This window comes from Carettochelys insculpta, chromosome 1 (genome assembly GCF_033958435.1).
Source record: "Carettochelys insculpta isolate YL-2023 chromosome 1, ASM3395843v1, whole genome shotgun sequence".
Taxonomy (NCBI): domain Eukaryota; kingdom Metazoa; phylum Chordata; order Testudines; family Carettochelyidae; genus Carettochelys; species Carettochelys insculpta.
In genome coordinates this window covers 269,870,473-269,885,652 of record NC_134137.1, presented here as the reverse complement: position 1 = coordinate 269,885,652, position 15,180 = coordinate 269,870,473, and the positions used below count along the sequence as shown (strand labels likewise).

Sequence of the window (15,180 nt, the reverse complement as noted above, 5' to 3'; positions counted from 1 at the left end):
AGATTCAGAATTGTTTTACTAGACCTAAAATAAAATTTAGAACAAGAACCAAACCTTTATTACCCCAAACAACAAGGTACAATAAAAACCTCTCACATCAATGGCAACAAAAATTCTCTAATTCTGAACTCTATTAGCCAATTAAAATTTGGCAAACTATGAGTTTCACACATTCCCAACAGCACAGAAGTGTAATGTACATTTAGCATCACGCCTACCAAGCCTGTCAGACTCAAGAAATTCACAAGAAAAAACAAAAATCACAATCACATTAACTTGAATGTTACTGAAACAGAACACATTTTCCCTCCATGGCTCTTTGACTCCACAGTTAGTAATACCACAGTTTTTCCCTCAAACTTACATGAGAGTACATCAGGTTAACAGTTATCAAAGACCGATTTTTGATAGCCTATTATTGTAGCCTACATGTAATTCCAGGTCTATTTCTATTATACTCTCAGTAAAATTCTGGGGCTTTAATGTCTTTACATGCAATTATTCATTAGATATGATCATCAGGGTGGGCAATATGAACATTAATAAGTGAGATGCCTGTTGCCATAGTATGTAAAAGTACTTTCAAAGTGGAAATACTAGATAACTCCTTCATTCATCCAAGCGGATTGCAAACAAGAACAAATTAACACACAAGATCACTACTTTGTTTAAATTTCATGTAACCAGCTTGATCTTCAGAAATAAATAGGCTGCATTTAATATACTGAAGACAAAGTTTTCTTCTCTTCCAGTCCACTTAGTACATACGCAGAGTTGTCATTTCTCCTCCTGCTCCTTCACATTCAACAGCTCCACATTGAGTTTATAAGCACTATTAACGGTCTTTGAGAGTAGACCCAAAAGTCCATACCAAGAACATACTTAAAAAAATTGCACTAGCCAGCCTCAATAGTTACCCCAAAATTTAAATTTTATTTTCCCAGTATGAAAACTTACCTGATTTGGTATTCCCTCCATTTGAAGTATCCCAAAACTTCTGGACTCACAGTACACCTGAAACAACCTCCTATCTTCCAAGAAAACAGGCAGGGCCGTTACTTTAAACAGACTATTTTTTCCAGTTAACAAGAACTAGCTTTCCTTGTCCAATTGTCACATCATTTTGCAGCTCCCCATCTCTCAAATATAACGGTAGGCTGTAGAGTCCACAGTGTAGACATTGCAGGCCACATTCAAATAAGCAAACATCTGAGACATAAGTCAGCCAGCTTCACAGCTAGCTTCTTACAGTAGAACATCTGATTTACAAACTGAACAATGAACAACACATCTAATTGCTTATTCTGGTTGCAAAACAGCAGCAGCACCAAAAAGAAAGTTTAAAAAAAGATTTGAATAGGTAAGGAAAACATTTCTATATTTGTTTCAGCTGAAGTAAGATGGTTATAAGCAGCCTTCTCCTGTATGGTAAAGTTTCAAAGCTATCTTATGTCAATATTCAGTTGTAAACTTCTGAAAAAACAACCATACTGTTCTGTTTGTAATTCTGAACATTTCCAAGTTTCAATCAACCTCCACTTGGTAGGTGTTTGTACATTTGGTGTTCTACAGTACAGTAAACTTTCATATCCAGCAGCACCAGGACTCAGAGGTTGCTGGATATTCAAACATTCTGGATAATAGAACAGTATATCTAGCAACGCATAACACTAAAGAAACACAGATTAGATATTAAGAAACAAACAAAAAATACACACAGAGTACTTTATTTACCAGCAGTAGACTGTAAACTTACACTGTATTTGCTGTATTTTTTTATATTTACTTTCACTATAACTTTACTTATGGAAAAGGTAACTAAAATTTACTTATGGTTAAAATGTTGGTTATTTGAGAGTTCTGGATAATAGAATACTGGATATGAAAGTTTACTATATTACTTTCAGAGAATTATTTTAATATTTGATGCTGCATTTGCTCTATTTGAAGAATATTCAGGAGAAAGATGCAGTATGAGATTCAAAGCTAGAATTTGTTCTTCATACTTCTGCCTATGAATAGTTCTCTATTTCATCCCCTCAAGTGGTTCTTGGAATATTTTTACCATAGGATATTAAATACATCCATTTCAAGTGAAATTCAGCACAGATTTTGCCTGCAAGATGAGCAGTTCTTTAACTATGCTTTTACAGTGAACACTTTCATATCCGGCATTCTATAAGCTGGAACTCTCAAATAACCGACATTTTAACCGTAAGTAAATTTTAGTTACATTTTCCATAAGTACAGTTGATGGTAAATAAAGTACTCTGCATACATTTTTCTCTCTCAATACCTAATCTAGTATTTCTTTAGTGTTATGCATTGGTAGGTATTCCTCTCTATTATCCAGAGTATTTGAATATCCAGCAATCTCCTGGTCCTAGAGCTGCCAGATATGAGAGTTTACTGTACATAATGACATTTTGAATTTCTAATCAATAGATTTTAATAAAATGTTTAGCTCAAACTCTAGACACTTGCTAATTTTTAAAACCTGATATTATTTAAATGATTTCTAGTAGAGTCAGCAGTTCACCTTCAAGACAGGAAATTATTTCTGTCAGTCAAAATACTCTTCATTTTTTAGTGAGCTTTTTGGTAATTCCCACTTATCACATTTTACTGTCATTTCAACTATATGTCAAATTGTCACACTCCTACATTAATTTTGTATGTTCCAATTAGAATTAGGTTTTAAAGTCCGCAAAGATGAAAAATTAGCTTGTGAAATGAAATGCATTTCTCCACTCTCAGCATAAGAATTAAAACTATACTAACTTCCACTGATAACAATTCCATATTAAGGATGAAAAAAAGAAAATTTTCATGGACCTGCTCATGACTGGACCATCATTCTTATTTATCAGAATGTGATTGATTATAAGCTCTTCAGGTCAGGAACCAGAATCTTTGTATAGTAGACCCCTGAGACATGCGATATTGATTTGCACGTATCTGGGGTTAATGCAAATTTGAGTGGCAGAGAAACTGACCAGCCGCTGTGCTGGTCAGTTTCCGAGGTCCTGGCACCGGCAGCGGCTGAAAGCCTGACTCTCAGCTGCTGCCAGAAACGGGGAAACTGCCAAGAGTCAGGCTGCCATTCCTGACAGGAGCAGGAAAACTGACCAACACAGCAGAGCCAGGCTCTAGGCTGCCCTCCACTCACAGGAGACAGGAAACTGACCAGCACTGCTGCACTGGTCAGTTTCCTGGTCCCCAGGAGCTGCAGGGAGCTGGGAACCAGGCAGCAGCTGGTCAGTTTCCCAGCTCCTCTCAACCTGTACAAAATTTGAGTTACACAAGGTCACCCAGGAACACAACCTTCATGTTACTCGGGGGTCTACTGCAGTTAGTAAACTTCTACCTACCTTTACAGAACTATTGTTAATAAAAGGTAAGACACCCTCTCTGATAGCTACGTTGTATCTCTTCTAGCATAGAGCACGGCCACACAGCATCTTTGCTTGACTGCTGTACAAAGCAACAAGGCATATAGTGTTGCAATATGACACAATCCAAAAGATGGATACTTTTTACTTTGCAGCATGCAACATATTTGTACGCCAAGAAACTGGAAGACTGATCCCAGACTTTAGCCTATATTTTCATTTTGTTGTGCAACGCTGCATTATGTGAATTATTCTAGACTGCACTATTATCCAATTTACTTCTTACTTTCTGTGAATTATCCACAAATACAGCAATATATCATATTTATTTCCATTTGCAAATTTATGGTTCAAAAACTGCCCTTCTAGCTAATCCTGCCCTGTAGCCTTTATTTCTATAATTTTCTCTACACTGAAAAAGTCTTAGCGAAATGTGTCAAACCTCTGCATTTCTCATGATCCAGCAAAAATAAAATAAGTTTGAAGAAGCAAAATTATATAGAAGTTCAATAAAAGAATCACACAATGTGCCAAAGATTTGCATAATGTACTGCAAAAATGAGAAATTTCTCTACATTTTAGGCTCAGAAGGGTAGCCATGTTAGTAATTTTAGTAAATGTTACATTATTGTAACTGCAACTGAGACAGTAATTGTCTCATATTTTACACTTTGTGCATTGTCATCTTCTTTAGAACAACCTTGTGGGTCCTCCACATAGTGTTCTGACAGATATATGTATCCACCATTGATAGGACAGAATGACACACAAAGATACAGTACATAGTGTCTTAACAACAGCTAACTGGCTCACCTATAATCATTTTATAATGCAAATACCTGCCTAGCCCTAAACATTTCAAACAGATGCTCAAGAGTATGTCAGTCCTTCAGCTGACCAGCTAAACCAGTAGCCAGGAAGAACACCCTCTCCTCCTCCACCTCCTGATGCAGCAAGTTCCAGGCTTCAGAATTTTCCATTTGGAAGAAAAAATTCAGTCTATATCAAATGTATTTTACAGGGGCTGGTATTTTCTGCTTGGGCAACACCTGCTTTTTTCCCTCCACTGCAACTGCAATGAGGTAAGATAAAGTTTGCCTCTGATGTTTAAAAAAAAAACTAAACACATTGGCTAAGATTTTCAATCACAACTAGAAATTTGGATTACTCTGATTTTTCAGGTATCCAACTTGAGATACCTTTGAAAAGCCTGATTTTTAGATTGCAAGCACACTCAAAGGTGCCTGGAAACTATCACTCTTTCAGAGATCTCGATCTCGACCAGGAATAACTCTACTCCATTTGGAAAACGTGGGTCACCTGAACGTTTGGGTGGGTCTTTAAATATACCCGTACCCCCGCCACAGCCAGGGAAAGCAGACCCGATCCCTCACTCTCATTTAAACGGCAGCACCAGGAGGACAGGCAGCTCCAGTTTCCTGATAACTTAGAAGTTTAACAAAATAATTTATTCCGTGATGAGATTTCATGGGACAGACCCACTTGGTCTGTCCCACGAAAGCTCATCGCCAATTAAATCATTCTGTTAGTCTTTAAAGTGCTACATTTCTGCTGTTTTGTTTTGTTGGAGCACACACTAACACGGCTCCCTCTCTGTTACTATTCAACTTAAAAGTCTGAACCGCACAGCGGCCGGGGCAGGCGAGGAGCTGCGGGATAAGAGGAGGAACCGGTCTGGCAGGGGGCACTCATGGGCAAGTGATGGGCTCACCAGGCTGCGCGGAGATGACGCCTCCCTGTCCCGAGCTCAGCTCGCGGGGCCCGGCCAGAGGCACCCCAGGACAGGGATCGGGAAGGAGCCGGCCAGGCGGCAACCGCAAGGGGACCGGAGGCAGGTAGAAGGCAGCAGCCCCGAGACTCCCCGGCATAACTCTGTTCCCCCGGCAGCACGTTACCTGCAGGTGACCTGTTTGGTCCAGCCGCCCCCTCCTCCCGACCCCACTGCGGCCGGCGACGCCGGGGGCGCGGCTGTGGGGCTGGAGGCCGTGGCCGCTGCTCCCGGTGTCGCCGCTGTTGTTCCCGGAGCCGCAGCCTCCGCCATTACTGTTTATCCCACACAGCGACCGCACCGGAACTTCCGGCAGCACATCCTTCCGGTCAGGCGGGGAAGGGGGGACCAGGGGACTAGTCGGGAGAGCCTCAGGGGACCCCCGAAGCCCCGCCCCTATGTTTTGCCGCGGGTGGCGGGGGGGTGGACGGGAAGCCGGTGAGTCGGGAAGAACGCACGGCGGTGCGGCCCGTTCCGAGGGGCGGCGCTGATTGGAGAAGCGGCTGCTTAGGAACGCCTACCCCAGAGCGCGGTGACGCGCTCGCTGGCTGGGGCGTTTGCAACCCCTGGGCCACGCCCACACCCACTGTCAGGGGAGGCCGGGCGGACCCGGGGAACGAAGAGCTTCGGCAATCTCCGTAGCCAGCCGCCCCGGGGTCGTCGGCGCCGAGACGACGCACGGTGAGGCTGGAGCGCCTGACCTGGCAGGAGGGCTGGGTGCTGCTTGCGAGCGTTGGGATCACACTGGAGGCGTGGCCCGATGCAGAGCCGCCTATAGGACGGGCGAGCGAGCGAACAGGGTATGGACAGTAATGGAGAGGGAGCCGTGCGAGTCCTTACGCTATCAAACAAAAAGCGGTCCAGTAGCGCTTTAAAGAGTAACAAAATAGTTCATTAGGTGATGAGCTTTCGGGGGACAGACCCACTTCCGTATGGTCTGAAGAATGAATTATATTGTTAGTCTTTAAAGTGCCACTGGACCGATTTTTTGTTTTGAGGGTGTGGACAGTGCAGGGTATTAGCCCTGCACTCACTGGGAAGAGATAGGGCGGGGTTGGGGGCTTCCTGGGCCCTGCACTGCCCTGCCCCCTGCTCACTCCGTTCTCCCTCCTGCTGTTTCTTTTCCCTTCAACTCATTTTCACCAGGCTGGGGTAGGGGGTTGTAGTGCAGAGGGGAGAGGGCTATGGGGTAGGGCAGGAATGGGGTGTGGGAGAGCTCTGCAGGCTGGGGTAGACAGAGGTGTAGGTCCCACACCAACCAAACTTTTAATAGCCCAGTCAACAGTGCTGACCAGAGCCACCCAGTTCCCTTTTTAACTGTGTGTTCTGGTTGAAAACTACCCTAGGCTGGACTCAGGAGCCTCTGAGTTTGAGGGCTGGTGCACCATGTTCACTGGGGCCCCAGTGCAGCTAATAACGTGGTCTTCCATGTGTCTGCTCTTTGCACAATGCTGTGCAACAGCTCATACTCTGGTGATGCCAGATCTGCTACATAAGGACTTTTTTGTCAACAGAATCTGTGGACAAAGGCGCTTTTCCTCTTCTGGGAGAGACAGAAGGTTGGGCGAAGGGCTGAGTTTTGTTGACAAACTGTCAACAAAACCTATTTCATGTGCGGAAATGTGGCAGGTTTTGTTGAAAAAACTCCAGTTTTGTCGAAAAAACTCACTAGTGTAACTATTGACTTTGAGTTAGCTCAGGTGATGTGCAGGCTGCCTGACCCTCATCTATTCAGATTAAAATACCTGGACAAATGCCTTCACAACAGCAAGGGGATTTGCGTCCCATATCTAGAAACTGACTAGGATTCCACTTCAAAATCATTCTCTGACCTTTTATAGTAACAGAGAGAGAGCCATGTTAGTCTACGTGCATCAAAACAAAAAAGCAGTCTCGTAGCACTTTATTTTGTTAGTCTTTAAGGTGCCACTGGACTGTTTTTTTGTTCTGACCTTTTATGTTAAATTTTTTGATCAGAAGTGTCAAAATGTATGACATAGCCTAAAAGAAAAAAGAAAAGTTTGGATAAAAGTTCAGTAATTTAATGATTCTTTCTCTTTTCAGACACATCGATATTTTAATCCACAGGCTTTTTTTAGTCCTAGGACAGGCTGACATACAGTGGATGACAATGCCTGTCTGGAAGAAATATGAGATATGCACTGGCATGTCTGTTTCGAAAGACATCTGTAAGTACATTCATTTAAGAGCACAGAGGCAATTTTATAATCTACGATAGCTTTATAGTGTCCAAAAATGTGCTAAATCCTTCACAGATTATAAAAAAGCATAGTCCAATTTAAAAGGGGTTTACAGTGTAAGAGTTAGGTGCCACCTAAAAAGTCCAGTGACAAATTGGAAGGGTTAGGATGAAGGAGGAGGAGGAGTACCAATGGTACAGTTATGTGCAAACTTTATGTACTGGAAAAAAATTCATAATTTGAAAAATGTGCAGCTCCTAGAGGGAAGATACTTAAATCAGGAAAGATAACTTCTTTTATTCCAATTATGCTTTGCAAATTGACCATTTCAGAGAGAATCTGAGTGGCCAATGAGACAACCTTTTTTGCCCATTCCAATATTAGTTTTTTTAATTATTTCAATTATCATAGCACCAGGAGTCATAGTCATGGAATACAGCCTGATTATACTAGGGGCTGAACAAAAAAAAACCCAAATAACCAAAAATGAAACACGAATTTCACGAATAAAGTCTGGATACTGTATGTGAAGCAACAAAGGTTTATTACAACCAGCTGGCGGAGTGATTCTGAACTTGGTTGAGTTTCAGAATGCACTGGCAGGCATGAAGTTGTGATTGGTTATATAGAGATCTAATAGGCAGAGGAAAGGATAGGAGCAGACAGAAAGGAAATGAGCATAATCAATGAGCAATCAATGAGCAATCCATGTGAATTAACAAACAATCTGGAAGTTACAAAGGGTTTCCAGGTGCAGTTTACAGAACATTTTATCTACAAACAACAAGTCCTTTGAAGAGTGCAGTCCCCAACATTGATGTATAAAGTGATATCTCATCTGTAATACACTGATGTGTAAAGCAGTGATGTCTTGTCTGGCATCCTGATGTACTCTTCTCATGGACGTGATCATTCGTGTTATCTCTACAGAATCAAAGCAAGTGGGCAATGCAGGATCAAAGCAGAAAATAGTGAAAGAATCGTGTCAGTCACTCTTTAACTAGGGTCCCTTCCTGGAATGTGGCTGCCTAGGGACTTATTTACATCAACTGGGATGCCCTCCCCAGATGGCTGGGGTGAGGTGAGGGCTTACCAGACTCCATTTTGGAACAGTGGTTCTTAGCAAATATCGTGGCCTACTTCAAATTTTTATCCTATAACGGACCTCCAAAATTTACACTCACATATAAAGCAAGAGACAGCGTATCGATATAGACTGATCAGAGAGGCATATATGAAAAAATGTGACAATATTAGTTAATATGATAAACAATGGTCTCTGCACACTGTCTCTTAGCTAATCTCTCTCCCTAGTGCAGCATTTAGGTACTTGAAGAGCAACAAATATTCTGTGTGGCCAACTTTGGAATTTCATCATGTCTCACAATATCTCCTGGAGACAAGCAAATATTTGAGACACTCATCTTCCTTTAATGACCCCCTCTTCCCTTCCCCATCCAGGGTTTCTAGCCCTTGTGGCTCTGGCGAAAATTTCAAACATGTGACCCGTGTTGTGCTAATGGCCTTAAAAATATATTGTTTTTTGGTTTAAACCTCATTTTCTGGCACTTGATGTATGATTTCTTATTATTTAGGGATGGCAGTACTGACATTTCAGTTTTCTTTGTTCAGGGCCACCTTGTAGTTATTCTGAGGAAAGGAGCCCTTAAAATTAATGCTTAGTTGTCAGCCTCAGATTTATGCTCCGTTTGGCACTAGGGTGTGTCAAATTTAAGTGTACTCCCTCAAACCAACAATGACCAGACTAACTGGCCCATCAGGCTTTCTGTTTTAGTAATTTCATGATAATACAGTACTGTGATAATTTATTTTATAGTTTCTTTCATGCAAAACGTATTTTTAAATGTGTACAGTTAAACATGCAACTACTAAGTTTCATAGCAGTAACAGGAGAAATTAAGAGGCACAGCCAAGGGAGCACATATGTTGAAATGAGATTTGAAAAGGGGAGAGTTAGTGAGATGGAAAAATGTGGAGAACCTCTTCCAGCTAGCAGCAGCTGCAGAGAAAGGCTCTTGCATCAACAGAGGAGAGTTTGTTCCCAGGGATAGAGAAGAATTTAATGCTTGAATGAGCAGAGGATGATATAGAGAAATACAAGGTCCATTAAGTAATGAAAGTTTTAAAAATAAAGTAACAAGTGCCAGAGAGGTAGCCGTGTTAGTCTGTAGCTTTGAGAACAACAAAAAGTCTTGTGGCACCTTATAGACTAACAGATATTTTGGAGCCTAAGCTTTCCTGGGCAAAGACCCGCTTCATCAGATGCATGAGTGGTGGAGGGGGTGTTTTCAGAGGGGTATTTAAAGAGTGGGGTCCCAGTAAAGGGGGAGGGCCAGAGCTTACAAGGTCTATTCAGCAAGTGGAAATGGCCCAGTATCAAGAGTACTTATCAAAAGAGGAAAAAACAAGTCAGATCAAACAGGAGGATGTGAGCCATCGTCAGCATCTAATGGGGAGCTATCAACACCCAAAGCAGAGAAACTGTCTTTGTAAGCTGCGAGCCACTCCCAGTCTCTGTTTAATCCATGGTTAATGGAGTCAAATTTGCAAATAAACTGCAGTGCAGAGATTTCTCTCTCCATTTGATTTCTGAAATTTTTTTGTTTCAGAACTGTCACCCTTAAATCTGCCACTGAGGCTACGTCTACACGTGCCCCAAACTTCGAATTTCGAAGTTTACTAATGAAGCGCTGACATGCATATTCAGCGCTTCATTAACATGCGGGCGGCAGCGGCGCTTCGAAATTGACGAGCCTTGCCGCCGCGCGGCGCGTCCAGACGGGGCTCCTTTTCGAAAGCACGCCACCTACTTCGAAGTCCCCTTATTCCCGTGAGCTCATGGGAATAAGGGGACTTCGAAGAAGGTGGCATCCTTTCGAAAAGGAGCCCTGTCTGGACGCGCCGCGCGGCGGCAAGGCTCGTCAATATTGAAGCGCCGCTGCCGCCCGCATGCTAATGAAGCGCTGAATATGCATGTCAGCGCTTCATTAGTAAACTTCGAAATGGCCATTTGCATGGCCATTTCGAAGTTTGGGGCACGTGTAGACACAGCCTGAGTGTCCAGGGAGATTGAAATGTTGTCCCACAGGCTTCTGTACATTACCGTTCCTGATGTCTGATTTATGTCCATTTGTTCTTTTACAGAGAGACTCATGCATCTGATGAAGCGGGTCTTTGCCCACGAAAGCTTATGCTCCAAAATATCTGTTAGTCTATAAGGTGCTACAAGACTTTTTGTTGTTCTTAAAAATAAGGTAGTCAATTTTGAGCTGGATCAAGGAGTGCATGTGTGATGGATCTGGAAATGAGCATAATGATTTATCATGTGTTGAGCAACCTCTACCTTACACATATATAGATACAATGCCATAGCAGGTTGATCAGGAAATGCAGGTCGGAAGGACAGAAGCCTAGATAACAGCATGTCTGGGAAGTCACAAGACAATTGCCTGTAGTGTTGCTACTCCAACACCCTGCTGAGTCACCTGACCTGAGTGGTTTAACCAGGCTCCAAAAACACAATGGACTTGTACTGGATTCAAAAGGAGTTCCTGAGGATATAAGGGCAAGGCATGGACTGTTAGTTGGTTATAATTAGAGAGATGCATTTCTTAGAGCCGGAAGGAACCTCAGGAGGTCATCCAGTCCAGTCCCTTGCCTTCTTGGGGGGACTAAGCACCATCCCTGATATTTATTTGCCTCAGTCCCTAACTGGGCTCCTCAAGGATTGAGCTTACAACCCTGGGTTTAGCAGTCTAATGCTCAAACCACTGAGCTATCCCTCCCCTTGTGGGGTAGGTAGGGATAAGAAATGCCTCCATAGGATTGTCACTAAAACAGCCAGGGTATTCTTTAAAAAATCCTTTTCTCCTGTTATTAGAGCTCTTTGACAATTGGAATTTCTTTTCTGCAGGAGATTCTGCAGATAGATCTATTTCTCTTCTGAACTAAAAGAATTTTCTAAATTCCCCATGAAATGGAATATCTGGAAAAAATTAGAAATTTTAGAGAGACTTTTCATTTTGAAAATAATTTGAGCCAGGGAACCCTAAGCTAAGGCTTCAGGCATGGGCATGAATTGAAGCTCACTGCTTGTAAATGCAGGTTCCCCAGCCTGTGGCCCTACTCATACCTGACTCATGCTCCTCCCAGGCCCCACCTTCTTCTGCTTCTCTCTGCTCACCCAGCCAAATCCCCAAACCCAAATGTAGCAAAGAACATTTGGAAAATTCTTCTAAACTTTGTTTCTAAAGAAAATGGACCATGTTTTCCACTGCATGCCAGATTGAGAAGGCTGGATGTACAAAAGATGTTTAATTAAAAGAACTTAATCTGGGAATAAAAAATGACAGTCACAGGTTTTTTGATATACCCTGATGTTTGTCAGAGATTTATTTGCAAAAAGTTTGTATTAAGGGCAAGTCAGTTGTCCTGCTGAATACAACATAAAATATTATGGAATACATGATGCAGCCCTTCTCTCTTTTACACTTTCTTCATCTGTATTTCTAAGCTGATTTTGTTTTAAATACTGTTAAGCCTCCATAAAGTAATCGTTCCAGATTAGCACATATTTAAATGCACCAAAACAAAGACATTATTTTTAATTAACCAGTCAAAGCAGTTTAGTATATTCATAAACTTCTTTGTTTTCTTGAAAAAGGGAACACATTTATTTAGTGTGATTTTCATAACTAAACATGTTTATGAAATTAAACTATGCATTTATGTTAAAATATATTTCCAAAAATTTTAGGCACATCAAATGATTTTATATCTTAGTGAGGTACCAATTTTGGTTGTGGGTTTCCTTAAAAAAATAGTTCATCAAATAGGCAGAAGTAAACCCATTTGGCTAGCTACCTGGAAGAAAAGGAATGTTGTCCCTTTAGGACGGTGAAAGGAGAGTAGGGCTGGATAGAAAAGTCAGGAAGACTTTCAAAGCAAGTTTTTGTCCTATAGTAATTAAAATGTGTACAGTAAGGTCTCGACATTTGTGAGTGCAACATTTGCAAATTCAATTATTCGTGAATGCCACTTCCCTGGGGCTGGGGGAGAGCACCGGCAGCCACTGCTTCCCAGGGCTCCAGGCAGGGAACGCTGGTGGCTGCTGCTTCCTCAGGGCTCTTGGGGCCTGGAGTGCCAGTGGCTGCTGCTTCTCTGGGGCTCTCAGGGCCCGGAGTGCCAGTGGCTGCCATTTCCTTGGGGCTCTCGGGGCCCTGAGTGCCAGTGGCTGCTGCTTCCCTGGGGCTCCTGGGACTGGAGTTTCAGTGACTGCCACTTCCCTGGGGCTCCGGGAGGGGAGCACCGGTGACTGCCACTTCCTTGGGGCTCCTGGGGCCTGGAGTGCCGGGGGCTGCCACTTCCTCGGGGCTCTGGTAGGGGAACGCTGGTGATCTGAACACAGAGCCCTCCCAGATGTTGTGACCCTACTGTATTTTAGGTAAGGGTAGTCTTTTGAAAAATATTTAAAAACTACAATCAACTGTTTCATATCCAGCATCCCCAGGACCAGGAGGTTGCCAGATACTCAAATATTCTGAGTAATAGAGTGGTATACCTAGCAATGCATAACACTACAGAAAAACAAGATCAGATATTAAGAAACAAGAAAAATGTATGCAGAGTATTTCATTTACCAACAACAGTAATATTGTACCCTATGAACTTGTACTGTATTTGCTGTATTTATTTGTATTTATTTTCACTACACTGTACTTACTGAAAACGTAACTAAATGCCAGTAATTTGACAGTTCCGGATGATAGAATGCTGTCTATGAAAGAGTTTACTGTATGTCTAAAGATGCAAGTATTTAAGGCTACAGCAGAATACTCAGACTGTGCATCTAAATACCTATGCGTGGATTTTTTTAGAGATGTGATTTTACCATCTTCAGGCACAAACTATTGAAATATTTAAAGCAAATTTTAAACTAAGGTTCTGTGGACGTAGTAATGCACAAGTGTTTTTGTCAGTAAATATGGTTGGCACATGCCTGTTAATGGCTTCATTACTTCTAAAATAGTTCTTTCATAGGTTCAATGTTATACATAGTCACAGGGAATTGCCAGAGAACCCAGGTGAACAGCTCGAGTGGGACCAGAACCCCACATAAATCCAGCCCCCACCACCAGGGTCCCTCTTGTGCTGGTCCCTTCTCCTCCCCACTCTGCCCCGCCCCATGCAGCAACTTACTGGGCTGCTGCTTCCCGGGCCACACGGTGCGCAGGTGGGGGCTGGACTGACTGCCCCTTGTAGAGGATGCTGCACTGTTCCACATGGGTGGAGTAGGAAGTGAGGGGTGTCACACAGGGGCAGTGTGTGCCCCTCCACTGGCTGGCTCTTGGGTGGGGCTTACCCATCCCTTCTTGCTCACCTGCTGCATGCAGGGGTGGAAGGGCAGGGAGGAGTTTCCACTTCATGCTGCTGAAAAACATGTTGAATGCTACGGTTGCCGGCCCCTGTGCTAATAGGTCTGGCAAGCTGGAAGGCTTTTCACTTTTAAGTTGACAGTCCCTCTTTGTGGGAAGAGTCACCAGATGGCGAGCTGCAACAGCCTGGGGTGAGCGCCCAGAGCAACAATCAGAACAGGGAAAGGAACAGGGGTGTATGTGGTTGAGCGTTGAGACCCAGACCCTCTCTTTGCCTCTGGCCACGGCTCCTGGGTCTGTCATGGTTTGGGGGCTTCAAGGCTCCAGCGCCCTGACAGTGTGAGCTGATGGGGAGCTAGAAACCTAGTCAGGAGCTTCAGAACTTGACAGTTGGGGGTCTCAGGCTCCCTGCTGTGGTGCTGACTCCCAGCTGGAGCCAAGGCTTCCAGGTTTCTGGTATATATGGCAGGATCTTCAGGGCTTCCAGGTTCTCTGGCACAGAAATTGGATCCTAGAAGCTCTTTCATCACTGAGCTCTCTCCTGGACTTTGGGGCAGCCTGCATGGTGTGACTGCCCTGGAGCCACACACCCTGGATTCAGGAAACCTATGGACACCTCTATGTGTTTTCTCAAAACTTAATTGAAATCTTTCTGTGAAACATTTTCAATGAACCCGCTGCAAACTCCTTTTCCCCAGGGTTTCCACCAACAACTTCCTTTCTTCAATACAGCATCTTATCTGCTGGTTCTCAACTGACCATTAACTGACAGACTCTCTTTGAGTGACTCCAGTTGTCACAGTCCTTTAGACTCTCCACCCAATTCCTGCAACTATAGCTGGTCCTTCTGACATTACTCACACTATTCTTCATTCCAGAAGCTTCTGGTTTCCCTAGAATATCACTGCCAGAATGCCTTTTATATAGTACCAAAATCATCTATTCTCTTTTAGTGATCATGAAGCCTAATGGCTTTAAACTGAAGAGAAGGAAAGATTGGTCTGAGCATATTGCTCACAATAGTTCACATGTTCTATCTGGCAAACCTAAAATACATTCTCCAGATATCTGCGGTATAGGGTTACAAGAAGTGTAATGTTACCAGCATGTGACTAAGGTACTGTAGAGACACCTATTCTATTTCAGAGGCTTTTTCCAATACATGGCTTAGCTGCAATCCTGACAGCCACAGAGAAAATGGTTTTCATTTGGTTTGAGGAGAAAAATCATTGAAGAAAACTTACACCAAAGGCTACATTTTCCTAGGAACTGTTGCACATGGGTTGCTGAGTTCACATTGACTGAAAATAGCCTGAGCTGTCCTTGGCTAAAAAGTCATTTTACAAAAACAGGAGGTCAATAACTGGTTATTCAGCTTGATTACCAGTTGATTTGTCTAGTAA

At 43.0% G+C, this 15,180-nt stretch overlaps 2 protein-coding genes across 7 annotated transcripts in view; one reads left to right on the top strand and one right to left on the bottom strand.

Annotated features, from left to right (window-relative positions):
* The window catches only part of MKRN1 (makorin ring finger protein 1), a 48,769-nt gene extending 43,302 nt beyond the window's left edge, over positions 1 to 5,467 (bottom strand). For both annotated transcript variants that reach the window (XM_075007291.1, XM_075007282.1), the window contains exon 1: positions 5,309 to 5,467. In XM_075007291.1, coding sequence (XP_074863392.1) covers positions 5,309 to 5,454 — 146 coding nt within the window. In that variant the 5' untranslated portion in view covers positions 5,455 to 5,467. The remainder of the gene's footprint in view (positions 1 to 5,308) is intronic.
* Positions 5,468 to 5,744: 277 nt separating this feature from the next.
* The window catches only part of LOC142019875 (uncharacterized), a 72,648-nt gene continuing 63,212 nt past the window's right edge, over positions 5,745 to 15,180 (top strand). For 4 of the 5 annotated variants that reach the window (XR_012647220.1, XM_075007269.1, XM_075007242.1 and 1 more), the window contains exons 1-2: positions 5,745 to 5,862; positions 7,246 to 7,370. Coding sequence is in view for 4 of the 5 variants with exons in the window: in XM_075007269.1 (XP_074863370.1) it covers positions 7,339 to 7,370 (32 nt within the window). In the remaining variant the exon portion in view is untranslated. Of the gene's footprint in view, positions 5,982 to 7,245; positions 7,371 to 15,180 lie in introns of all 5 variants that reach the window. The other variant, XM_075007235.1, reaches the window with a different exon arrangement.